This window comes from Pseudophryne corroboree, unplaced genomic scaffold (assembly GCF_028390025.1).
Source record: "Pseudophryne corroboree isolate aPseCor3 unplaced genomic scaffold, aPseCor3.hap2 scaffold_693, whole genome shotgun sequence".
NCBI lineage: Eukaryota > Metazoa > Chordata > Amphibia > Anura > Myobatrachidae > Pseudophryne > Pseudophryne corroboree.
The window spans coordinates 61999-88040 of NW_026970278.1; the positions used below are offsets into that span (position 1 = coordinate 61999).

The 26042-nt window shown below is 48.7% G+C and overlaps 1 protein-coding gene across 3 annotated transcripts in view; it reads right to left on the minus strand.

The window, feature by feature from the left end:
• Window positions 1–26042, minus strand: part of LOC135037956 (zinc finger protein 271-like) — a 94365-nt gene that overhangs the window by 54275 nt on the left and 14048 nt on the right. For 2 of the 3 annotated variants that reach the window (XM_063954605.1, XM_063954604.1), the window contains exons 5-6: window positions 3915–4022; window positions 3286–3360 (exon numbers count right to left, since the gene is read on the minus strand). In XM_063954605.1, coding sequence (XP_063810675.1) covers window positions 3286–3360; window positions 3915–4022 — 183 coding nt within the window. The remainder of the gene's footprint in view (window positions 1–3285; window positions 3361–3914; window positions 4023–26042) is intronic. The other variant, XM_063954607.1, reaches the window with a different exon arrangement.

Below are 26042 nucleotides of genomic sequence, written 5' to 3' on the forward strand. Positions count from 1 at the left end.
GTCAACCGACCTTGCAGCGTGTTGACATTATCACGTAATTCCCTAAATAAGCCATCCATTCCGGTGTCGACTCCCTAGAGAGTGACATCACCATTACAGGCAATTGCTCCGCCTCCTCACCAACATCGTCCTCATACATGTCGACACACACGTACCGACACACAGCACACACACAGGGAATGCTCTGATAGAGGACAGGACCCACTAGCCCTTTGGAGAGACAGAGGGAGAGTTTGCCAGCACACACCAAAAACGCTATAATTATATAGGGACAACCTTATATAAGTGTTTTCCCTTATAGCATCTTTTATATATTTCTAACGCCAAATTAGTGCCCCCCCTCTCTGTTTAACCCTGTTTCTGTAGTGCAGTGCAGGGGAGAGCCTGGGAGCCTTTCCTCCAGCCTTTCTGTGAGGGAAAATGGCGCTGTGTGCTGAGGAGATAGGCCCCGCCCCTTTTTCGGCGGGCTCGTCTCCCGCTCTTTAATGGATTCTGGCAGGGGTTAAATATCTCCATATAGCCCCCGGAGGCTATATGTGAGGTATTTTTAGCCAAAAAAGGTTTTCATTTGCCTCCCAGGGCGCCCCCCTCCCAGCGCCCTGCACCCTCAGTGACTGCCGTGTGAAGTGTGCTGAGAGGAAATGGCGCACAGCTGCAGTGCTGTGCGCTACCTTAAGAAGACTGAGGAGTCTTCTGCCGCCGATTCTGGACCTCTTCTCGTTTCAGCATCTGCAAGGGGGCCGGCGGCGAGGCTCCGGTGACCATCCAGGCTGTACCTGTGATCGTCCCTCTGGAGCTAATGTCCAGTAGCCAAAGAAGCCAATCCATCCTGCACGCAGGTGAGTTCACTTCTTCTCCCCTAAGTCCCTCGTTGCAGTGATCCTGTTGCCAGCAGGACTCACTGTAAAATAAAAAACCTAAGCTAAACTTTTCTAAGCAGCTCTTTAGGAGAGCCACCTAGATTGCACCCTTCTCGGCCGGGCACAAAAATCTAACTGAGGCTTGGAGGAGGGTCATGGGGGGAGGAGCCAGTGCACACCACCTGATCCTAAAGCTTTACTTTTTGTGCCCTGTCTCCTGCGGAGCCGCTATTCCCCATGGTCCTTTCAGGAACCCCAGCATCCACTAGGACGATAGAGAAAAAAGAGGTAGGGGAAACACAGGGGGAGTCTGGAATGGTTACCATATGCAAAATGAAAACAGCGCACAGTCGGATGAATATACAATTGGCTACATTAGGCGTTCAGATACATAAGGAGGAGAAAGCACTGAGAAAAGACATGGAGGAAGAGAAAGAAAAAAACAAATAAAACAATAAGGACTAAAATACATTATACTTAGGAAATACCTGATAGCATAACATTCTTGTAGAGGTCAATCTAGGATGGGTAAAGCACAGACATCAATTGGAGAGCTATAAACGGTCAGCCTACCTTCTCTACTCCTATAGTCGGACCATCCTAACCATTTCAGGTGGATAGTTAGCCGAGGAAGAGTATTTAGCTTCCGCTGTTTCGAAAATGAAATGTTTGTGAATCTTATTTTTAATAAACGCTAAGGTAGGAATATTCTCAGACTTCAACAATTGTGCTATAGCAGCTTTAGTGGCTATCAGGATATGGCCCAAGACGTAGCGATCACCTGCGGAGAGGCGATCAACGTATAAATGGAATAGCGCTAGAGCTGGGTCCAGGGGGATGTTGAGCCCTAACACTATGCTAGCCATATTTAAAACTTCTCTCCATAGTGGTTGTATATGAGGGCATGCCCAGAAGATATGAAAGATATCCCCCGTAGAGCCGCATTTCCTCCAACATGATTTAGATTGTGAAGGACAGATCCTGTGTTGTCTTTCAGGGGTGAAGTAGGCCCTCTGTATAAGCTTGTAGAACATTTCTGAGTGATTTACACATTTGGAGACTTTGAAACAAGATCTAAATATACTGTCCCAATCTGCATCAACAAAGGACCTATTCAAGTCTCTTTCCCATAAAGTCTGAGCTTTTAATTTTGTCTGTGGGCTATTAGTCAATTGCAATTGGTACCACCACGTAATCCCATATTTATGCGAGGACGCGGCCACTGCTTTTGCCATCCAGGCTGAAGTCATGGTTGGTCTTACAATTGCCCCAGACAAGGAGAATTTTTTTTTTTTTAAAACATCTTTTTTTCAGTAACATCATTTAATGATGTTGAAGGCAGAGGTAATGTAGATTTTCGCACCAATCGAATGACATGCGTATCTACTTTGGGAGCCACCTCCCTTTTTAAACAGTCTCCAGCTGAAGGAGGATAATGAGAATTCCATTTCTTTGGAATTCTAAACTTCTTACTGGATGTGACCCAAGCCTCTTGCATAATCTCCATCAGCTGTTCTGACCCCAGAAATTCAGATCTGACTGTTTTGGCATGTTTAAACACAGGAGCTTTGGATTTTAACAAAGGCTCTGTTGCCTCCACTAAGGGTAGAATGGTTTTCATAGCACTAATTAGCTCAGGTAAATCCACTGAGCTGGGACCTTCATCCTCGTCTCTGTATGCAGACCCAGAATGCGAGGAATCCTCATCCTCCCAAGTGTCTCCTTATGAAACATGTGTAGACTGTGAAGATGTAGATTCATGTCTGTGTGATTTATTATTCACAAGCCTTTCAGCCTGTTTTTGTTGAAAGGCTGCAGATTCCTGGACTGGATGTGATAAAACCCAGGGGGAATGTTGCATGTAAGGGTTAATAGGGTAACCTATTCCTGGTATACGAGCTGGCATTATCCGCTCAGCTCTATTGGATAATGTCAGTGCAAAAGAAGCCCATGGTGGTTCAACTTGAACCTGTGCCTGCCTTATGATCCCTGGGGCCTAGCGCTGGTGCACCCGAGGTGGCAGCCACATCAGTAGTCTCCATCCCAAAAACAGTGTGGCTGTTTCTCACGTCTCCCCCGTTAAGCGGAATTGATGCCGTACCTTCTTCCCGTGCTCCGGCCACAGCCTGGTAACGTCAGCTGGACTTGCTAGTACATCCTACACAGACGTCCACCGAAACAGCACTTTACCCGTGGGTAAGCGTTGTCATGTCCCAGCAAGAAGTTAATGAAGCGACTCTTTCTAAGGTGCGTGTAAGACGCTTTTTAGAAAACTTGCTCAGAAAACCTAAGACTACAAAAATAAATTAAATAACAAGCTTATGGCTGCCCAAATCCGCAGCCCAAAGATCGTGGTCCGGCTCCTGCCACACCAACAAAACAACTGAATTCCCTGAGCCAGGAGGCGGGGCTATAGGAGACTGACCTGTTGCATTCTGGGAGGCCGAAAGCTTAGTTGGTGCCAATCCCAATGTATATCCTGTGGATACTACTGTGGACCCTGCAGGAGAAAACATAGGTACCACACAGTGACATGGTGTGAGGGGGAGAGCAGGAGTATAATAGGGACTGATGGCTCCTGATGTATGAGATACACCAGAGAGTGTGGGGAGGAGACTGGTCAGATCTCTGGGCTGGTAACACAGTGACATGATGTGAGGGGGAGAGCAGGAGTATAATAGAGGCTAATGGCTCCTGATGTATGAGATAGACCAGAGAGTGTGGGGAGAAGACTGGTCAGATCTCTGGGCTGGTAACACACAGTGACATGATGTGAGGGGGAGAGCAGGAGTATAATAGAGGCTGATGGCTCCTGATATATGAGATAGACCAGAGAGTGTGGGGAGAAGACTGGTCAGATCTCTGGGCTGGTAACACACAGTGACATGATGTGAGGGGAGAGCAGGAGTATAATAGAGGCTGATGCCTCCTGACTCCCCCACTGGGATAATACATATTCCTCATTAGTTTGTACTGAGAGGAGGGCGTAGTATAAGAGATTGCTGAGCAAAGAGAATATGTGACTCTTTTCTGTAATAAGTGTTTATTACTCACCTGTGCTGATATCTGTAGGAATTTCCTCCTCCTTACACTGCTGATCACCTCTCAGATACGTCTCTTCTTCTTCCTCTATATCTTCTGTTTTAATATCAGACAGACGTTCTACCTAAAAAAAGCAAAAAAACAAGATTTTACCGTTGTTAAATCTTTCTGCAAGGTACACTGGGTTCCACAGGGAATAACATCGGGGTGTAGAGTAGGATCTTGATCCGAGCCACCAAAAGGCTAAAAGCTTTGACTGTTCCCAGAATGCATAGCAACGCCTCCTCTATAACCCCGCCTCCGTGCACAGGAGTTCAGTTTTTGTTAACCAGTCCAATGCAGTAGCAGGTAAAAGACGACAATCATTAGTAGCCACATAAACCACACTCTCACGACAGGAGAAGGTATCAGCGGCTAATGCCATACCAACCAAAAGAAGCCAAGTGCGTCAGGGTGGGCGCCCTGTGGAACCCAGTGTACCTCGCAGAAAGAGATTTAACAACTGTAAGTTCTTACCATAAATCTCGTTTTCTGCTGCGGGGTACACTGGGTTCCACAGGGAATAACATCGGGGATGTCCTAAAGCAGTTCCTCATGGAAGGGGATGCACTGTAGCAGGCACAAGAACCCGTCGTCCAAAGGAAGCATCCTGGGAGGCAGAAGTACCGAAGGCATAGAACCTTATGAACCTGTTCCTTGAGGACCAAGTAGCCACCTTGCACAATTGTTCAAGGGTCGCACCACGGCGGGCCGCCCAAGAAGGTCCAACAGACCGAGTAGAATCATCATTGATAGTCGCAGGAGCTGGACGACCAGCCTGTACATAAGCATGTGCAATCACCATTCTAATCCATCTGGCCAAGGTCCGCTTGTGAGCAGGACAGCCACATTTGTGAAAACCAAACAGTACAAAGAGAGAATCAGACTTCCGAATGGAGGCAGTTCTCTTCACATAGATACGTACCACATCCAAAGACCGCTCTTTGGAAGACAACTCAGGAGAGGCAAAGGCCGGAACCACAATCTCCTGATTAAGGTGGAAAGAAGAAACCACCTTAGGTAGGTACCCGGGACATGTTCTAAGAACCACCCGTTCACGGTGAAAAATCAGATATGGGGACCTACAAGACAAGGCACCCAAATCAGACACCCGTCTAGCAGAGGCAATAGCCAGCAAAAACAATACCTTAAGAGAAAGCCACTTAAGGTCTGTAGATTCAAGAGGCTCAAACGGAGACCCTTGTAATGCCTTCAGAACCACCGACAAGTCCCAAGGAGCCACATGCGGGACGTATGGAAGTTGAATCTGCAACACACCCTGAGTGAATGTATGAACATCAGGTAGAGTCGCAATTTTCCTCTGCAACCAAACCGACAAGGCAGAAATATGAACCTTGATGGAGGCCAGATGAAGGCCCAAGTCCAGGCCCTGTTGTAGTAAGGCCAAAAGTTTGGCCGTACTAAATTCGTAAGCATCATGATTGTTAGTGGTGCACCAAGCAAAGTAAGAATTCCAGATCCTGTAATAAACCATAGCAGAAGCCGGTTTCCAGGCCTTCAACATGGTTTGAATGACCGTCTCAGAAAATCCTTTGGCCCTCAGAACGGAAGCTTCAAGAGCCACGCCGTCAAAGCTAACCGGGCCAAATCCTGATATACACAAGGGCCCTGAACGAGGAGATCTGGGCACTGCGGAAGTAGAAGGGGACGCTCTATCATTAGACCCTGAAGGTCTGAGAAGCAATGCCGTCTGGGCCACGCTGGAGCAATCAGAAGTAGGATTCCTCCTTCTTGCTTGAACTTCCTTATTACTCTGGGCAGGAATGACAACTGAGGGAACACGTATGGCAGCTGAAAGTTCTATGGAACTGCCAATGCGTCCACGAACGCTGCTTGAGGATCCCTTGTCCCGAAGACCGGAAAATTGTGGTTGTGTCGAGACGCCATCAGGTCCACATCTGGGAAGCCCCATTTGTCCACAAGGAGTTGAAATACTTCTGGATGGAGGCTCCACTCTCCGGCGTATACGTCTTGACATCTGAGGAAGTCCGCTTCCCAGTTTAGGACCCCCTGAATGAACACTGCCAATATGGCTGGCAGATGGCGTTCTGCCCACTGAAGAATCATTGATACTTCCCTCATTGCCACGCGGCTTCGAGTGCCACCTTGACGATTTATGTACGCCACCGTGGTGGCGTTGTCAGACTGTACTTGAACAGGTCTGTTCTGTATCAACTGCTGGGCCAAGTTCAGTGCATTGAACACTGCCTGCAGTTCCAGAATGTTTATCGGGAGGAGAGACTCCTCCTTGGTCCACCGACCCTGAAGGAAGTGTTGCTCTAACACCACGCCCCAACCTCTCAGACTGGCATCCATCGTCAGAAGGACCCAGTTGGACATCCAGAAGGGACGACCACTGCTCAATCGTTGGTCCTGCAGCCACCAGCTTAGTGACAGACGGACCTCCGGAGACAAGGAGATCATATGAGACCTGATCCGGTGAGGTAGGCCATCCCACTTGGCAAGTATCAATTTCTGCAGAGGGCGGAAATGGAATTGAGCGTACGCCACCATGTCGAATGCAGGCACCATGAGACCTAGCACTTGCATTGCTGAATGTATCAATACTTGTGGACGAGATAGAAAGCATCGAATCCTGTCCTGAAGCTTCAGGACATTCTCCTAAGACAAGAACAACCGCTGGTTGTGAGTGTCCATCAACGCCCCCAGGTGCACCATGCTCTGAGCAGGGACCAGGGAAGATTTCTTCCAGTTGATGAGCCACCCGTGGGCTTGCAGAAACTGGATCATCATATCTATGTGGCGTAGGAGAATTTCTGGGGAATTCGCCAGGATCAACAAGTTGTCCAGATACGGTAGGATCCTGACCCCTTGACGGCGGAGTACAGCCGTCATTACCGCCATGACCTTGGTGAACACTTGCGGGGCCGTGGTCAAACCAAAAGGTAACGCCCGAAATCGGTAATGGAGGTTGCCAACAGCAAACCTCAGGTACTGCTGATGCGACATTGCAAAACGAATATGCAGGTAAGCATCCTTTATGTCCAGGGAGACCATATAATCCCCGGGCTCCAAGGCCAGAACAATAGAGCGGAGCGTTTCCATACAAAACTTGAAGATGCTCACATATTTAAGGACTTGATGTTGAGAATGGGCCGAGAGGACCCACTCGGTTTCGGGACTAGGAACAGCGGTGAATAGTACCCCTTGCCTCTCTGAACCAGAGGCACCTGTCCAGGAGGGACTGTACCACCGAAAGAAGAGTTTTAGCCTTCTTCTGATCCGAAGGGACGTCTGTCAGGCAAAATCGATGAGGGGGACGATTTTTGAAGCATATGGCATAACCTTGAGTGACGACTTCCTGTATCAAGGCATCGGAAGTGGTCTTCAACCATTCCTGGGTAAACCCTAGATGTCAGCCCCCCCACTCTGGAATCCCCCAGAGGGTGACCCGCCCCGTCATGCAGCAGCAGGGGTGTCAGAACTTTTTTGGTTGGGGGGGGCAAGATAAAATCTCAGTTTGGAGCCCCTAGCTCCTGGCCACCTTAGACAGGTCTCTTGCACCTGTATGGAACTCTATGGAGCAGCTGGGAGTGGCCCCTTGTAACATTACACCTGGTAGAGCCCCTTATACACATTATGCCAGGTAGAGCTCATTATACACATTACGCCTGGTAGAGCCGCTTGTACAAATTAAACCTGGTAGAGCCCCTATATACATATTATGCCAGGTAGAGCTCATTATACATATTACGCCAGATATAGCCCATTATACACATTACGACTGGTAGAGCCCATTATACACATTATACACATTATGCCTGGTAGAGCCCATTACACACATTATGCCAAGCAGAGCCCTTTATACACATTACGCCTGGTAGAGCTGCTTGTACACATTACGCCTGGTAGAGCCCATACACACATTACGCCAGGTAGAGCCCATTATAATTATTACGCCAGATATAGCCCATTATACACATTACGCCTGGTAGAGCCCATTATACACATTATGCCTGGTAGAGCCCATAACACATGTTACACATTGCGCCTGGTAGAGCCCATTACACGGTACACATTACGCATGGTCGAGCCCATTACACGTTACACATTACGCCTGGTAGAGCCCAATACACATGTTACACATTGCGCCTGGTAGAGCCCAATACACGTTACACATTGCGCCTGGTAGAGCCCATTACACGTTACACATTGCGCCTGGTAGAGCCCAAAACACGTTACACATTACGCCTGGTAGAGCCCATTACACATGTTACACATTACGCCTGGTAGAGCCCAATACACATGTTACACATTACGCCTGGTAGAGCCCAATACACATGTTACACATTGCACCTGGTAGAGCCCATTACACGTTACACATTGCGCCTGGTAGAGCCCATTACACGTTACACATTACACGTTACACATTACGCTTGGTAGAGCCCATAATACATGTTACACATTACGCCTGGTAGAGCCCAATACACGTTACACATTATGCCTGGTAGAGCAAAATACACATGTTCCACATTACGCCTGGTAGAGTCCATTACACATGTTACACATTACGCCTGGTAGAGTCCATTACACGTTACACATTACGCCTGGTAGAGCCCAATACACATGTTACACATTGCGCCTGGTAGAGCCCAATACACGGTACACATTACGCCTGGTCGAGCCCATTACACGTTACACATTACGCCTGGTAGAGCCCAATACACATGTTACACATTGCGCCTGGTAGAGCCCAATACACGTTACACATTGCACCTGGTAGAGCCCATTACACGTTACACATTGCGCCTGGTAGAGCCCAAAACACGTTACACATTACGCCTGGTAGAGCCCATTACACATGTTACACATTACGACTGGTAGAGCCCAATACACATGTTACACATTGCGCCTGGTAGAGCCCAATACACATGTTACACATTGCGCCTGGTAGAGCCCATTACACGTTACACATTGCGCCTGGTAGAGCCCATTACATGTTACACATTACACATGTTACACATTACGCTTGGTAGAGCCCATAATACATGTTACACATTACGCCTGGTAGAGCCCAATACACGTTACACATTATGCCTGGTAGAGCAAAATACACATGTTACACATTACGCCTGGTAGAGTCCATTACACATTACGCCTGGTAGAGCCCAATACACATGTTACACATTACGCCTGGTAGAGTCCATTACACGTTACACATTACGCCTGGTAGAGCCCAATACACATGTTACACATTGCGCCTGGTAGAGCCCAATACACGTTACACATTGCGCCTGGTAGAGCCCATTACACGTTACACATTGCGCCTGGTAGAGCCCAAAACACGTTACACATTACGCCTGGTAGAGCCCATTACACATGTTACACATTCCGCCTGGTAGAGCCCAATACACATGTTACACATTGCGCCTGGTAGAGCCCAATACACATGTTACACATTGCGCCTGGTAGAGCCCATTACACGTTACACATTGCGCCTGGTAGAGCCCATTACACGTTACACATTACACATGTTACACATTACGCTTGGTAGAGCCCATAATACATGTTACACATTACGCCTGGTAGAGCCCAATACACGTTACACATTATGCCTGGTAGAGCAAAATACACATGTTACACATTACGCCTGGTAGAGTCCATTACACATTACGCCTGGTAGAGCCCAATACACATGTTACACATTACGCCTGGTAGAGTCCATTACACGTTACACATTACGCCTGGTAGAGCCCAATACACATGTTACACATTGCGCCTGGTAGAGCCCATTACACGTTACACATTGCGCCTGGTAGAGCCCAAAACACGTTACACATTACGCCTGGTAGAGCCCATTACACATGTTACACATTACGCCTGGTAGAGCCCAATACACATGTTACACATTGCGCCTGGTAGAGCCCATTACACGTTACACATTGCGCCTGGTAGAGCCCATTACACGTTACACATTACACATGTTACACATTACGCTTGGTAGAGCCCATAATACATGTTACACATTACGCCTGGTAGAGCCCAATACACGTTACACATTATGCCTGGTAGAGCAAAATACACATGTTACACATTACGCCTGGTAGAGTCCATTACACATTACGCCTGGTAGAGCCCAATACACATGTTACACATTACGCCTGGTAGAGTCCATTACACGTTACACATTACGCCTGGTAGGGCACCAATTAAACACACACACTTAGGCTGTTATTTACATTACTTGACACAGTAGTGCCCTTACACATAATTCCCACACAGTAGTAGCCCTTACACGTTATTCCCACACAGTAGCCGTGCCCCATACATTATGCACCATGTAGTAATTCCCCTTACACATTATGCCCACACAATATAAGCGCTCCTTACAAATTACATTATGCCCACAGTAGTAGTGTCGCTTGCACAATTATACCCATAGTAGTGCCCCTTACACATTATGCCCTTAATAACATAGAAATGAAACAGAATTACCAAGAAGCACCCTAATACCGGACTGATAAGAAAGAGATATGGATAGAATACAGGACAGGCCGTGCCAGCAGCAGGCTGCACCAGGTTGAAGGAGACATGTGCTGGCTACACACACAGGTCACTGGCCCCAGGAGACCTCTCTGCAGAGAAGTGGAGCGGGATAGATGTCCTCCCGGATATGATCTTGAAGTCTTCGCACACATGACATGTCTCCTGAAAAGCTCCGCTGACTGCACTCTGTGGCCTGTGCCACTGCCTCCTACCGTCCCAGTGTCCGGGTTCTTAGCTGGGCTGAAGCCGGAGGGCAAGGAGCACAGTAGCACCCTGTTCCTGCCTATTACCCCCACCACTACTTAAATAATTAGTGCTTCATCCCCACAACCCCCCTTCACCGTTTATAGAATGTATGTCCACCAAGCTTATATAAATTATAATGTCAAACACTTTACCTTTCCTTGGCTGTCTGTCACTGGGGGGTCGTTTCCTCCAGTAGAGAACTGAGAGGGCATCGAGACCGCTGGGACTAGCCTGGTGTCCCGCCAGACCAATCCGCCCCTGTAAGCAGCAGCATACTGCTACTATAACTTTACACAGCGTGCAGCGCTACAGCGGCCTAACCCGTGCGCTCCGCCCCCACCTCCTTTCCTGCAGTGTCTGCGCTCTGCGGCCCGTGACAGTGAAGGTGGGGGCGGAGCGCACGGGTTAGGCCGCTGCAGCGCTGCCCGCTGTGTAAAGTTATAGTAGCAGTGCCGGACACGGGCAGCGCTGTAGCTGGCGGCTGCACAGGCAGACGGGTGGACTGGATGGCGCCTCTCTCATGTTTTGGGGGGAGCGAGCTGCCCCCTTGCCCCCCCCCCCCATTCCGACGCCCCTGTGCAGCAGGCTTGTCAGTTTTGGAAGCAGGCTGACGGGCAGCCCAGGCCCATTAAGGTTTGGGCTTAGTGGGTTTGGAAGTGCGAGCCTGTTTCGGGTACGCCTGACCTTTTGCTATCCCTGAAGGATGAAAGGAAGTACTCTTAGCCTTCGGTACCAAAGGAGCAGTACTAGGTAGACACGCTGTTTTAGCAGAAGCTAAGTCAGCCACTATCTTGTTGAGGTCTTCTCCAAAAAGAATGTCTCCCTTAAAAGTGAGCACATCCAGGGTTTTCTTACAATCCAGATCCACAGACCAGGATCGTAATCAAAGAATTCGGTGAGCCAAAATGGACGTAGTAGAAGCCTTGGCCGCCAGAATACCGGCATCAGACCGCCCACTTAATGTAATAAGAAGCTGTGACAATATACGATAGACATTGTCTAGCATTATCAGAAAAGTTGGAAGGCAGCTCCGCACCCACCTCCTGAGCCCACGCTTCAATAGCCTCTCCAGCCCATGTCGCTGCAAGAGTGGGCCGATACACAGCTCCTGCTAGGGTGTAAATCATCTTTAAACAACCCTCCACATGCTTATCCGTCTGCTCTTTCAGAGACGATACGGTAGTTACAGGCAGAGCTGAGGATACCACCAGCAGCACCACCTGTGAATCCACTGGCGGGGGTGTTTCCCAATTCTTACTAAGCTCAGCAGCGAGGAGATAGCGAGCCAGCATCTTATTGTGAGGCGTGAATTTCTTTCCTGGATTTTCCCAGGATTCCTGACGTATGTCAACTAAATGGTCAGAATGAGGTAAAATAAGATTTTACTTACCGATAAATCTATTTCTCGTAGTCCGTAGTGGATGCTGGGAACTCCGTAAGGACCATGGGGAATAGCGGCTCCGCAGGAGACTGGGCACATCTAAAGAAAGCTTTAGGACTAGCTGGTGTGCACTGGCTCCTCCCCCTATGACCCTCCTCCAAGCCTCAGTTAGGATACTGTGCCCGGACGAGCGTACATAATAAGGAAGGATATTGAATCCCGGGTAAGACTCATACCAGCCACACCAATCACACCGTACAACTTGTGATCTGAACCCAGTTAACAGTATGATAACAACGAAGGAGCCTCTGAAAAGATGGCTCACAACAACAATAACCCGATTTAGTTAACAATAACTATGTACAAGTATTGCAGACAATCCGCACTTGGGATGGGCGCCCAGCATCCACTACGGACTACGAGAAATAGATTTATCGGTAAGTAAAATCTTATTTTCTCTGACGTCCTAGTGGATGCTGGGAACTCCGTAAGGACCATGGGGATTATACCAAAGCTCCCAAACGGGCGGGAGAGTGCGGATGACTCTGCAGCACCGAATGAGAGAACTCCAGGTCCTCCTCAGCCAGGGTATCAAATTTGTAGAATTTAGCAAACGTGTTTGCCCCTGACCAAGTAGCTGCTCTGCAAAGTTGTAAAGCCGAGACCCCTCGGGCAGCCGCCCAAGATGAGCCCACTTTCCTTGTGGAATGGGCTTTTACAGATTTTGGCTGTGGCAGGCCTGCCACAGAATGTGCAAGCTGAATTGTACTACAAATCCAACGAGCAATAGTCTGCTTAGAAGCAGGAGCACCCAGCTTGTTGGGTGCATACAGGATAAACAGCGAGTCAGACTTTCTGACTCCAGCCGTCCTGGAAACATATATTTTCAGGGCCCTGACAACGTCAAGTAACTTGGAGTCCTCCAAGTCCCTAGTAGCCGCAGGCACCACAATAGGTTGGTTCATGTGAAAAGCAGAAACCACCTTAGGGAGAAATTGAGGACGAGTCCTCAATTCTGCCTGGTCAGAATGAAACATTAAGTAAGGGCTTTTATATGATAAAAGCCGCCAATTCTGACACACGCCTGGTTGAAACCAGGGCTAACCGCATCGTCACCTTCCATGTGAGATATTTTAAGTCCATAGTGGTGAGTGGTTCAAACCAATGTGACTTAAGGAACCTCAAAACAACATTGAGATCCCAAGGTGCCACTGGAGGCACAAAAGGAGGTTGTATATGCAGTACCCCTTTTACAAATGTCTGAACTTCAGGTACTGAAGCCAGTTCTTTCTGGAAGAAAATCGACAGGGCCGAAATTTGAACCTTAATGGACCCTAATTTTAGGCCCATAGACAGTCCTGTCTGCAGGAAATGGAGGAAACGACCTAGTTGAAATTCCTCTGTAGGGGCCTTCTTGGCCTCACACCACGCAACATATTTTTGCCAAATGCGGTGATAATGTTTTGCGGTTACATCCTTCCTGGCTTTGACCAGGGTAGGGATGACTTCATCTGGAATGCCTTTTTCCTTCAGGATCCGGCGTTCAACCGCCATGCCGTCAAACGCAGCCGCGGTAAGTCTTGGAACAGACAAGGCCCCTGCTGGAGCAGGTCCTTTCTTAGAGGTAGAGGCCACGGGTCTTCCGTGAGCATCTCTTGAAGTTCCGGGTACCAAGTCCTTCTTGGCCAATCCGGAACCACGAGTATCGTTCTTACTCCTCTCCTTCTTATGATTCTCAGTACTTTTGGTATGAGAGGCAGAGGAGGGAACACATACACTGACTGGTACACCCACGGTGTCACCAGAGCGTCCACCGCTATTGCCTGAGGGTCCCTTGACCTTGCGCAATATCTGTCCAGTTTCTTGTTAAGACGGGACGCCATCATGTCCACCTTTGGTTTTTCCCAACGGTTTACAATCAGTTGGAAGACTTCTGGGTGAAGTCCCCACTCCCCCGGGTGGAGGTCATGCTGAGGAAGTCTGCTTCCCAGTTGTCCACTCCCTGAATGAACACTGCTGACAGTGCTATCACATGATTTTCCGCCCAGCAGAGAATCCTTGCAGCTTCTGCCATTGCCCTCCTGCTTCTTGTGCCGCCCTGTCTGTTTACGTGGGCGACAGCCGTGATGTTGTCCGACTGGATCAATACCGGTTGACCCTGAAGCAGAGGCTTTTCTTGACTTAGGGCATTGTAAATGGCCCTTAGTTCCAGGATATTTTTGTCTCCAGGCTTGACCATAAGCCCTGGATATTCCTTCCCTGTGTGACTGCTCCCCAGCCTCGCAGGCTGGCATCCGTGGTCACCAGGACCCAGTCCTGAATGCCGAATCTGCGGCCCTCTAGAAGATGAGCACTCTGCAACCACCACAGGAGGGACACCCTTGTCCTTGGTGACAGGGTTATCCGCTGATGCATCTGAAGATGCGACCCGGACCATTTGTCCAGTAGGTTCCACTGGAAAGTTCTTGTGTGGAATCTGCCGAATGGGATTGCTTCGTAGGAAGCCACCATTTTTACCCAAAACCCTTGTGCATTGATGCACTGAGACTTGGTTCGGTTTTAGGAGGTTCCTGACTAGCTCGGATAACTCCCTGGCTTTCTCCTCCGGGAGAAACACCTTCTTTCTGGACTGTGTCCAGGATCATCCCTAGGAACAGAAGACAAGTCGTCGGAACCAGCTGCGATTTTGGAATATTGAGAATCCACTCGTGCTGCCGCAACACTACCTGAGATAGTGCTACACCGACCTCCAACTGTTCTCTGGATCTTACCCTTATCAGGGAATCGTCCAAGTAAAGGATAACTAAAATTCCCTTCCTTCGAAGGAATATCATCATTTCGGTCATTACTTCAGTAAAGACCCGGGGTGCCGTGGACCATCCCTACGGCAGCGTCTGAACTGATAGTGACAGTTCTGTACCATAACCTGAGATACCTTTGGTGAGAAGGGTAAATTTTGACATGAAGGTAAGCATCCTTGATGTCCCGAGACACCATATAGTCCCCTTCTTCCAGGTTTGCAATCACTGCTCTGAGTGACTCAATTTTGAATTTGAACCTCTGTATGTAAGTGTTCAAAGATTTTAGATTTTAAAATCGGTCTCACCGAGCCGTCTGGCTTCGGTACCACAATAGTGTGGAATAATACCCCGTTCCCTGTTGCAGGAGGGGTACCTTTATTATCACCTGCTGGGAATACAGCTTGTGAATGGCTTCCAAAACTGCCTCCCTGTCAGCGGGAGACGTCGGTAAAACAGACTTTTGGAAACGGCGAGGGGAATACGTCTCGAATTCCAATTTGTACCCCTGAAATATTACCTGAAGGATCCAGGGGTCTACTTGCGAGTGAGCCCACTGCGCACTGAAATTCACTGAGAACGGGCCCCCACCGTGCCTGAACTTGTAAAGCCCTAGCGTCATACTGAGGGCTTGGCAGCGGTGGAAAAGGGTTTCTGTTCCTGGGAACTGGCTGATCTCTGCAGCCATTTTCCTCTCCCTCTGTCACGAGCAGAAAAGAGGAACCCTTTTGTCCGCTTGCCAACCAGGACTGCGCCTGATAATACGGCGTCTTATTTTGAGAGGCGACCTAGGGTACATCCCCTTTTTTAAGGCAATACTTCCAAATGCCGTTTGGAATCCCTGACCACTTTACTAGAATACAAAACACTTATACTTGATGCCAGTCGGCAAATATTCCGCTGTGCATCATGCATATATAGAAAAGCATCTTTTAATTGCTCTATAGGCAATAATATACTGTCCTTATCTAGGATATCAATATTTCCAGTCAGGGAATCCGACCACGCCACCCAGCACTGCACATCCAGGCTGAGGCGATTGCTGGTCGCAGTATAACACCAGTATGTGTGTAAATACATTTTAGGATACCCTCCTGCTTTTTATCAGCAGGATCCTTAAGGGCGGCCATCTCAAGAGAGGGTAGAGCCCTTGTTCTTACAATCGTGTGAGCGCCTTATCCCCTGTAGGGGGTGTTTCCCAACGCACCCTAACCTCTGGCGGGAAAAGGTATACTGCCAATAACTTTTTAGAATTATCAATTGTTATCGGAGGAAAACCCACGCATCATCACACACCTCATTTTATTTTTCAGAGTCAGGAAAACTATAGGAAGTTTTTCCTCACCAAACATAATACCCCTTTTTTGGTGGTATTCATATTATCAGAAAAGTGTAAACATTTACCATTGCCTCAATCATGCAATGTGTGGCCCTATTGGAAATCACGGTTGTCTCTTCACCGTCGACACAGGAGCCAGTATCCGTGTCGGCGTCTGTATCTGAGGTAACGGGCGCTTTAGAGCCCCTGTATGAGACGTCTGGACAGGCACAAGCTGAGTAGCCGGCTGTCTCATGTCAACCACTGTCTTTTATACAAAGCTGACACTGTCACGCAATTTCAACAGTACATCCACTCAGGTGTCGACCCCCTAGGGGGTGACAACACTATTACAGACACTCTACTCCGTCACCACATCATTTTTCTCCTCATACATGTCGACACAAAAGTACCGACACACAGCACACACACAGGGAATGCTCTGATAGAGGACAGGACCCACTAGCCCTTTGGGGAGACAGAGGGAGAGTTTGCCAGCACACACCAGAGCGCTATATATATATACAGGGATAACCTTATATAAGTGTTTTTCCCTTTATAGCTGCTGTATTGTTTATACTGCGCCTAATTTGTGCCCCCCTCTCTTTTTTAACCCCTTTTGTAGTGTAGTGACTGCAGGGGAGAGCCAGGGAGCTTCCCTCCAACTGAGCTGTGAGGGAAAATGGCGCCAGTGTGCTGAGGAGATAGGCTCCGCCCCTTTCTCGGCGTCCTTATCATCCGTTTTTTTATATGTTTTGGCAGGGGTTAAATGCATCCATATAGCCCAGGAGTTATATGTGATGCATTTATTTTAGCCATATAAGGTTTTATCGATTTATTGCGTCTCAGGGCGCTGCCCCCCCAGCGCCCTGCACCCTCAGTGACCGGAGTGTGAAGTGTGCTGAGAGCAATGGCGCACAGCTGCGGTGCTGTGCGCTACCTTATCTGAAGACAGGATCGTCTTCTGCCGCCGATTTCACCGGACCTCTTCGCTCTTCTGGCTCTGTAAGGGGGACGGCGGCGCGGCTCCGGTGACCCATCCAGGCTGAACCTGTGATCGTCCCTCTGGAGCTAATGTCCAGTAGCCTAAGAAACCCGATCCACTCTGCACTCAGGTGAGTCCGTTTCTTCTCCCCTTAGTCCCACGATGCAGTGAGCCTGTTGCCAGCAGGTCTCACTGAAAATAATAAACCTAAACTAAAACTTTCACAAAGAGCTCAGGAGAGCCCCTAGTGTGCACCCTTCTCGTCGGGCACAGAAATCTAACTGAGGCTTGGAGGAGGGTCATAGGGGGAGGAGCCAGTGCACACCAGCTAGTCCTAAAGCTTTCTTTAGATGTGCCCAGTCTCCTGCGGAGCCGCTATTCCCCATGGTCCTTACGGAGTTCCCAGCATCCACTAGGACGTCAGAGAAAACTTGTTTAACGACTTTCTGACGTTTAAATCTGTCCGGTTTCTTAGGGGCCGCGTCAGGCTCTGGGTCATCAGTAATTTGAAGAATGAGCCTGATAGCCTCCAATAAGTCAGGAACATCCACCTGTGCTAAGAGTGCGATCTCTATTCATGAGGGATATTACTGGAACTTATCTGAGCATTATAAACGAGGCTAACTGTTAATCTAGTGCAGCAAAACTCATTATTAGTATAGTTCAACAGCTGGTGAGTTGGTATAATTACACAGGCATTGAGTAAACTCACCAGCAATCTAGGTGGTATGAGAATTAAGCTGCAGCTAGGACACAGTGATAGAATTGGAGCTTACAGCTGTGTAAGACAGCAACACTGTCACTACAGTTTAGCGCTTTATGTGTGCACCTATTGCTAAGCCATATATAGTGCTGTTATTGGTAACAAGGCTCAGATAGTGGGATAAAGAGTGCCAACATCCTAATAAGTACCCGGAGCCTAATTACAAGCTAATTACTAGCTGACACTAAAAAATCCATCAGCTGTTCATGTAATATGAGAACGTAGCTGCAGCTCGAACATAGGGGGTAATTCCAAGTTGATCGCAGCAGGAAATTTTTTAGCAGTTGGGCAAAACCATGTGCACTGCAGGGGAGGCAGATATAACATGTGCAGAAAGAGTTAGATTTGGGTGGGTTATTTTGTTTCTGTGCAGGGTAAATACTGGCTGCTTTAATTTTACACTGCAAATTAGATTGCAGATTGAACACACCACACCCAAATCTAACTTTCTCTGCACATGTTATATCTGCCTCCCCTCCAGTGCACATGGTTTTGCCCAACTGCTAAAAAAATTCCTGCTGCAATCAACTTGGAATTACCCCCATTGTTACTGCAGCTCAGGACACAATATGTGTATCCAATTATAAACCAGACATAAGGTTTATGCCTAACAAGGCTTAAACAGTGGGACAACTAGAGCTACTATTATTAAGGCACCTGCAGCTGAATTAAAGGCTAATTAATATATGCTGGAAGTGTACAAGGAGATTGTGATTTAGTGTAAATACAAAGGTTGCTAATCATGATACAAGACACACATTAATATAGCTTTGTACCCAGCGCTTGTACTAATGGGCAGCTCATATACAGGATAATTATATTTGATATGAATGTTCCAGTAATAAGCAAGCAATTACCCTCATATAATAGGTCTGCAATGCAACATGCTTATGTGATATAGATAACTTATACCAGATAAAGTGGATGACTACTAATAAAAGTCTTGTTATAAAGATTAATATATAAGAGAGTAAGATTGAAGGTGTCGATCAACAATACACACATATACCAGCCCAATACACCACATGAATAGAAGTCATAAGCTGGCAATATATACAGACATTGACAGTAGAAACTGAGAACGCTAGTCAGCCAGTCTTGTATATAGAAGGGAGACCTCTGGAGAGTTGGTAACCCCACGCGTTGACAGCTAGTCTGAGAACGCAAATATACATTACAGGATACGCCACAACATTATGCCTCAATGAACAATTCAAACTCAATATTAGCATTAAGTGGTGTACCTCCTATATATATATATATATATTACATGTACCGAGTAATATAGGGACGTTGACAGCAGAGACTGAGAACGTCCATTGATGCATATAGTAATAGAGTGGCATTGACAGCAGAGACTGAGAATGCCATTATACTAGGTACAGAGAGTTATTTCTCATAATATATTCATTAATTCATGTGAAGGCTGGAAACTTCCTTAAATTTGTCAATTCATGATTAAACATCTCAAAAATCTATTAGGAAGTGTGTATCAACCACTTATGAGTGGAGACACCAAATATTAGTCAGTTCTCTCTCTTATTTGAAGATAAATTTACAGACAATAGTATATTCATCCAAGGCTCATTAGGAGTGGAAATTACATGTGCCATTATCATACTGATGGTCGCACTCACAGCATCCGGCTATTTACAGGGATAATTTCCTGACAGCACTAGATTAATTCTGAAAAAGGTCATAGAACCTATTATTACTGTATACAAACATACTAGACATCGCACAACATATTGGAGTAATAGTGTGGTTTTTTAATCTACATGTTACACTATGTCTTGCACTTGTCCAGATTTATTTTAATATTTCACAGTTATTGGCTTTTTAAATTGAATTGAATTAAAAGTTACATTTTAACCGAATTATTATTTAGTCCTAGTGCGCCACCCACAGTCCAATTCTTTCCCTTCCCTTCAAAAATAGCCTCCAATAAGTCAGGAACGTCCACCTGTTTGACAGATTCCCCATCAGAATTATCTGGATCAGTGTCTGTGCGGTCAGTATAGACGCCATCCTCATCAGACGAGGTGTCTGGGACGTGGGTGGATTGTGAGGAAGTAATGGCCCGCTTAGAGGACCCCTTGGTCTTAGGCGGGCGAGGTTTAGATTTCTGTTTAGTCAGTGATTGGTTCAATTGCTATAACTGAGTGGACAGGTGATCTGCCCATGGCGGATGAACCGCAGGGACCATAAGCGGTTGTACCAGCACATGAGGTCCCATAGGTAGCGTAAATTTAGTTACCAGCGTATTTAATAGCGTGGACAAAGTAGCCCAAGGTGGGTCATTTTGAACCCCCGTTGCTACGGTCCCACTGGGGGATAAGGAACCCCCAGAACCTGAACCCTCTGCTGCTATGTTTTCCTCTAACATGTCTGCAGCGTCACCACCATGCACTGTGGGATCAGCCCCAGCACCATTGCCCTCTGTAGCTGACATATCTGAAAGCTCAATGCAAGGCAACACAGTACAATGGCCCTCATTCCGAGTTGTTCGCTCGCAAGCTGCTTTTAGCAGCTTTGCACACGCTAAGCCGCCGCCTACTGGGAGTGAATCTTAGCATAGTAAAATTGCGAACGAAAGATTAGCAGAATTGCGAATAGACACTTCTTAGCAGTTTCTGAGTAGCTCCAGACTTACTCGGCAACTGCGATCAGTTCAGTCAGTTTCGTTCCTGGTTTGACATCAAAAACACACCCAGCGTTCGCCCAGACACTCCCCCATTCCTTCAGACACTCCCGCGTTTTTCCCAGAAACGGCAGCGTTTTTTCGCACACACCCATAAAACGGCCAGTTTTCGCCCAGAAACACCCACTTCCTGTCAATCACATTCCGATCACCAGAACGAAGAAAAAACCTCGTAATGCCGTGAGTAAAATACCTAACTGCATAGCAAATTTACTTGGCGCAGTCACACTGCGGACATTGCGCATGCACATTAGCGACTAATTGCTCCGTTGCGAGAAAAAAATAACGAGCGAACAACTCGGAATGACCACCAATATCAGCAGCACAATACCTGACAAGAACCCCCTGTGCAGTGTATCAGCACAACCAGGGGATTCAAGAGGTATATGGTGAATAAAAATCACAGAGAAAAATACACAATAAGCATATCCTGTGAACTGCCCATATTAAACAATAACCCTGACGCACTTAGCCCCCTCGGGGTACAGAATATAGGGCTAGCAGTAGGAGTGAGATACACGGAGTAGATATCACACAGCAGCTATATGAACACACACACACACACACACACACACACACACACACACACACACAGAGTCACATTGTACAATGCAGAAATTATAACATGCAATTAAACTGCACTGGACTAGCAATACAAAGCAACACTAAGTACAGCTATTGTGGCCGGAGAGACCCCCAGCCCACGTGGACAATGGCCGCTGCAGCACTGAAGGGGTTAACCCCTAGTGCCCGGCGCCATGTTGCATACAATAGGCGCTTGGCGCCACTGTTAAATGTACTTACGGCTAATGGCCCTGTCCTAGCAGAGAGGTGTGAATGACAATACCTTTTGATGTGTAAGTTCCTTAGAGAAAGATGATCTCCTTATCCCATAGATAAAGTCTATGGGCTTGGAACCTGTTTGTTTCATGTAGCTGATTTAATTGATATACGAACCCTGGATGGCAGATGCAGGAAGGAAGACTGTTTGTTGTGTGCAGCCTTTCCTGTTGTAATCTCAAGCACTGGGTTTGCATGGAGATGTGACTGAGACAGAAACATTTGTATTTTGAAGCTATGTGATAAATTTATCAATAGTGAATGTTAATCTGATACCAAACGTTGTCTGTGTCACAGGAAGGAGGATATTGTTTTATTGCACTTATCTTCTTTTGAAATGTAACTTGTATTTATTTATATTTTCTGCGATAACCTGATTTGTTGGATAAGACAGGGAGGGCTTACCCCCCTGTGGTACTGTGTGTAAAATTGAGATAAAAAGAGGATGCCTGTGAGCCTCCAGGGGTATTGTATTGTACCATCTTTATTCTGCTGGAACATCTTGCTGTATGCTGTTGCCCCTAGTAATAGAGAAGAGTATTTTTGAAGGCTATTATTGAGCAAATAAACATCTCATCTGCCTCAAGAAGATTGCTTCATCTTGTGACCTACAGGGTTATGCCAAACATAGCCCCGTCCTCCGGCTGTCCAGGGAGGCACCGAATGTCTCCAAGTTCCGCCTTCCGCCAGCTACCGGTAGAGGCCTAGCAAGTGGCTAGTGGGGATTCGTCAACACCACACAGGTGTGGTAAGGCAGTGCGTCGGCACATACAGAGCAGAACCGTGGTTCCAAACGCCACGGCAGGTTAGGAGTTTGGTGGTGGCAGCATAAACCCGCCCACAGCGCAGTGGGTGGAGTCAGTAACAGGCGGTTACTGACGGTAAGCGGGAATCCCCTATGTGGTCAGGCCTCGTGTGACCTGACCCTCCATTCTGTGCGCAGGAGACGGGACGCGAAAGCGACGAGTGCTTTCGTACGGGACCGTCCTGTCACAGAAATTGGTGGCATAGCGGTGGGATAATCCCAGGCGGCTTTTCATCACCCGATTGGAGAAGCCGAGTTACTCAGGGGAGGAGTAACTGCAGCGCAGGAGAACGCACAAGATGGCGGAATTCAGCGGAATGTCCAAGGATGATCTGGAGATCGTGTGCCAGGAGAAGGGTGTGGATATCCTTTTCAACGCGTCCAGAAGCGTCATGAAGGCGGCGCTCATGAGCGTGGAGGAGTCCCATCGGGCGGAGGTGGAAAGCACTGACGGTGTCAGCATTGCTGAGGACGGCCCAACAGTGGACCTTCGTAAGGAACCGGTGAGACCCACAAGCCCCGCCCTCTCTCACAGCAGCAATGTTTCCCAGCAATCCCTAGCAGGGCCAGGATCCCAACGTCCCAGGGGGGGCGGCCCGGATACCCTAGCAGATCGGCTAGCGGAATTGGGGGAAAGGGCAACGGAGCAAGAGCGCTTGATCATCATCCAGATGTGGCGTGATGAGCGGGCACCACAGGCCGTGGTACCCCGGGAGCCGTTGTCACCTGTTGTACACAGATCAGAACGCATTCAGTTTGCCAAGTTTGCAGACAGTGATGGGGACATTGATGGACATTTACAAGTTTTTGAAAGGACTTGTAAACTACATGATCTACCCAAGTCGGAGTGGGTGAGACACCTTGTGCCCACTCTGCATGGAGAGGCCTTGGAGGCCTATCGAGGGGTGGCCACGGAGGACTGTGGGGATTACGACGAAGTCGCAAAGGCCCTCCTCCAGCGATTCTTCATCACTCCAGAGTCTTACAGGAAGAAGTTCAGAGACTTGCCCAAGAATCCTAGCAGCACCCATGGGCAGTTCGCCACCCAGCTGCGGCAGTACGTGGTGAAGTGGGTGAAGGAATCTGAAGCCACTACATGGGACGCACTGATTGACCTGATCTGCAGGGAGCAGTTCTACCGCAGGTGCGCCCCAGAAGTGAAGGAGTGGGTGCTAGATCGGGAGCCACCCAGCTTAAAAATGGCTGCCCAATTAGCCGACAAATATGTGGCAATTCAGCCACGGGGGCAGAAGCACCCAGCCAGCTCCAAAAGACTGTACCACTAGGGGGACACCCCTCTTCAGCTCATCACCCCCAAAGACAAGCATCTTCCAACCCGGGTGCTCTTGGCCAGCAACTGCACCGCAGCGTCCCTGCAACTGATCAGAGATCATCGGTGCCACGACTGGAGAAGAAGTGCTACGGCTGTGGGAAAATCGGACATCTGAGGATGAACTGTCCTGCATCCCAAGTACCCCAGACTCGTGCCCCAAATCCGAGTGCTGGGGTCCGGCTCGCTTGTTTGACGAGAGATGAGACTACAGAGACTGTTCCCCCTCCAGTCAGTCCGATGGAGTGTGGCGAGAGACAGGTACACTCTGCAGAGAGAGTCACCTGCATGGCCAAACAGTCCCTACACAATATGTGGAGGCACCTGCAGCCGGTCCACGTGGGACCCCTGCAGGGGGAAGGCCTAAGAGACTCTGGGGCCTCAATCACTGTGGTGAGCCCCCACCTTATAGATCCTGCTGCAGTATTGCAGGGTCGCACTGCCAAGGTCACCCTGGCAGATGGAACGGAGAAAGAGGTTCCCATGGCAAGAGTCTACCTGGACTGGGGAGCTGGACCAGAGTTGCGAGAAGTTGCCGTCATGGATGGTCTCCCAACTGATGTGGTCCTAGGAAATGATCTGGGTGGTGGGATCGTCACCACGTTTGCTGGCGCCATTTCCCGGAGTCAAGTTCCACAACCACCGTTGACATCAGCTACTCCAGCACAGCCCAGCCCAGAGGAAAAGACTACAGCTGCTAGACAACTGCCAGCACAGCCAACCACAGCATCAACCAGCCCAGAGGAAAAGATTACAGCGGCTATATCGGCACATCGACGCCGCATGCCTTTTGCCTCTGGTATGCCTACGTCCCCTAGCAACGCAGAGGATGTTGGTTCCAGCTCGTTTGATCCTGTGGGGGTGCCCAATGATGCTCCTGACCCAAGTGGTTTGCCAACTCCGGCGGTGAGTATGAGAAACCACACTGACTTTTCCATGACTGACCCCTACCAGACTGACCCTAGTAGTCCCCACCTAGATCCCCCTGTAGAGTGTCCCGATTTAGGAGAGATTGAGGGCCGCAGACAGGAGTTTAGGGAGGCTCAACTCTCTGACCCATCCCCGAAAGGCATGAGGTGCCACTCTGGCAGCGGCCTTGACAGGGTTGGGGCAGGAAGTTTGACCCGGCGGGAAGGTTTAAGGTACAGGGTAGACAGGAAAGTGGGAGGGGATAGACCAGATAGGGAACGTGTCCAACTGGTCCCCCCAGGCAACCTTCCTGCGCAACCGGTGTCGGTTGCCAGCGGAACACCTTTGGACAGTAACCCGGAGATAGACCGTACCCTGAAGTGCCTGTCACAGAGCTTACCCTGGTCTGGTTTGTCGGATGACGCCCAGACCAACTGTAAGGCTGGTGCCATGCGTTGGCAGCTGGGGCACTCCAGCGGTTGTGTTGTCTCTGGGCCTCTGCCCATAGTAGAACCTTTACAGCAAGTTGCTGTGGACATAGCAGGTCCCCTACCTGTGTGCAGTAGATCAGGGAAGACACGCAGCATCCCTGTAGTGGATGCCACACAGGATCCAGAGGCTGGTGGTCTGGCCGCCATCACTGTGGTACAGGTAGCGGACGAGGAGGAAAGAGTAGGCCTTGGTGACAGGGTAGGTTTCCCGAGTCATAGGTCGACAGAGGAGGAATGGAGGGCAGGTCTGACAGTTAGGGCAGACAGTTGCCAGATAGGTATGACGGAGGTGCAGTGCCTGGGGCACCATGTTGAGGAGACAGGGGTAGGCCCAAACCAGAGGGGGTAGAGGCAACCAGAGGCTGTCCCCGACCCACATCACCCAGACAGGTACTGATCTTAGAACCTGTAAGGCCCTACAGACACGTTGTCCTTGACTTTAGTCCTGTAGTGTACCCCTTTACAGAGATGGCTAGGAAGGGCATTCCCAAGTCAGTGGACTTTGCACCCACTTGCGAGTTGGCATTCCAGTCATTGAAGGAGGCTCTGGTACTCGCTCCAGTGCTGATGGCGCACATTCTTCACCAGGACTGTGTTTTACGAACTACTGCGCCACTGCACGAACTGGGAGCAGTACCGAGCCATATGGGCAGGAGCACCCTGTGGCCTGTTTGAGCAGAATACTGCTATTGTGGGAGGTGGGGTATGCCACAATTGGGTGGCACTTGTGTGTATCTGGCCCCCCACCGTGGTGACTTACCACCCACCTGTTAGGTGGCTGCAACCTACCTTGGGGAAATTGGACAGACTGTTGCGGTGGAGCCTTGCTCTTCAGGTTTATGACTTTCATATTATCCACAAGCAAGGCAAGGCTCATAGCAATGCGGATGGACTGTCACGTCAGGAGGAGCCTGAACCCCCAAAGAACTCCCGGTAACCTCATTAAGGACTGCGGGACCAGGGACCAAATTGTTGGGACATGGGTCCCTGGTTGACCCGCTTGAAT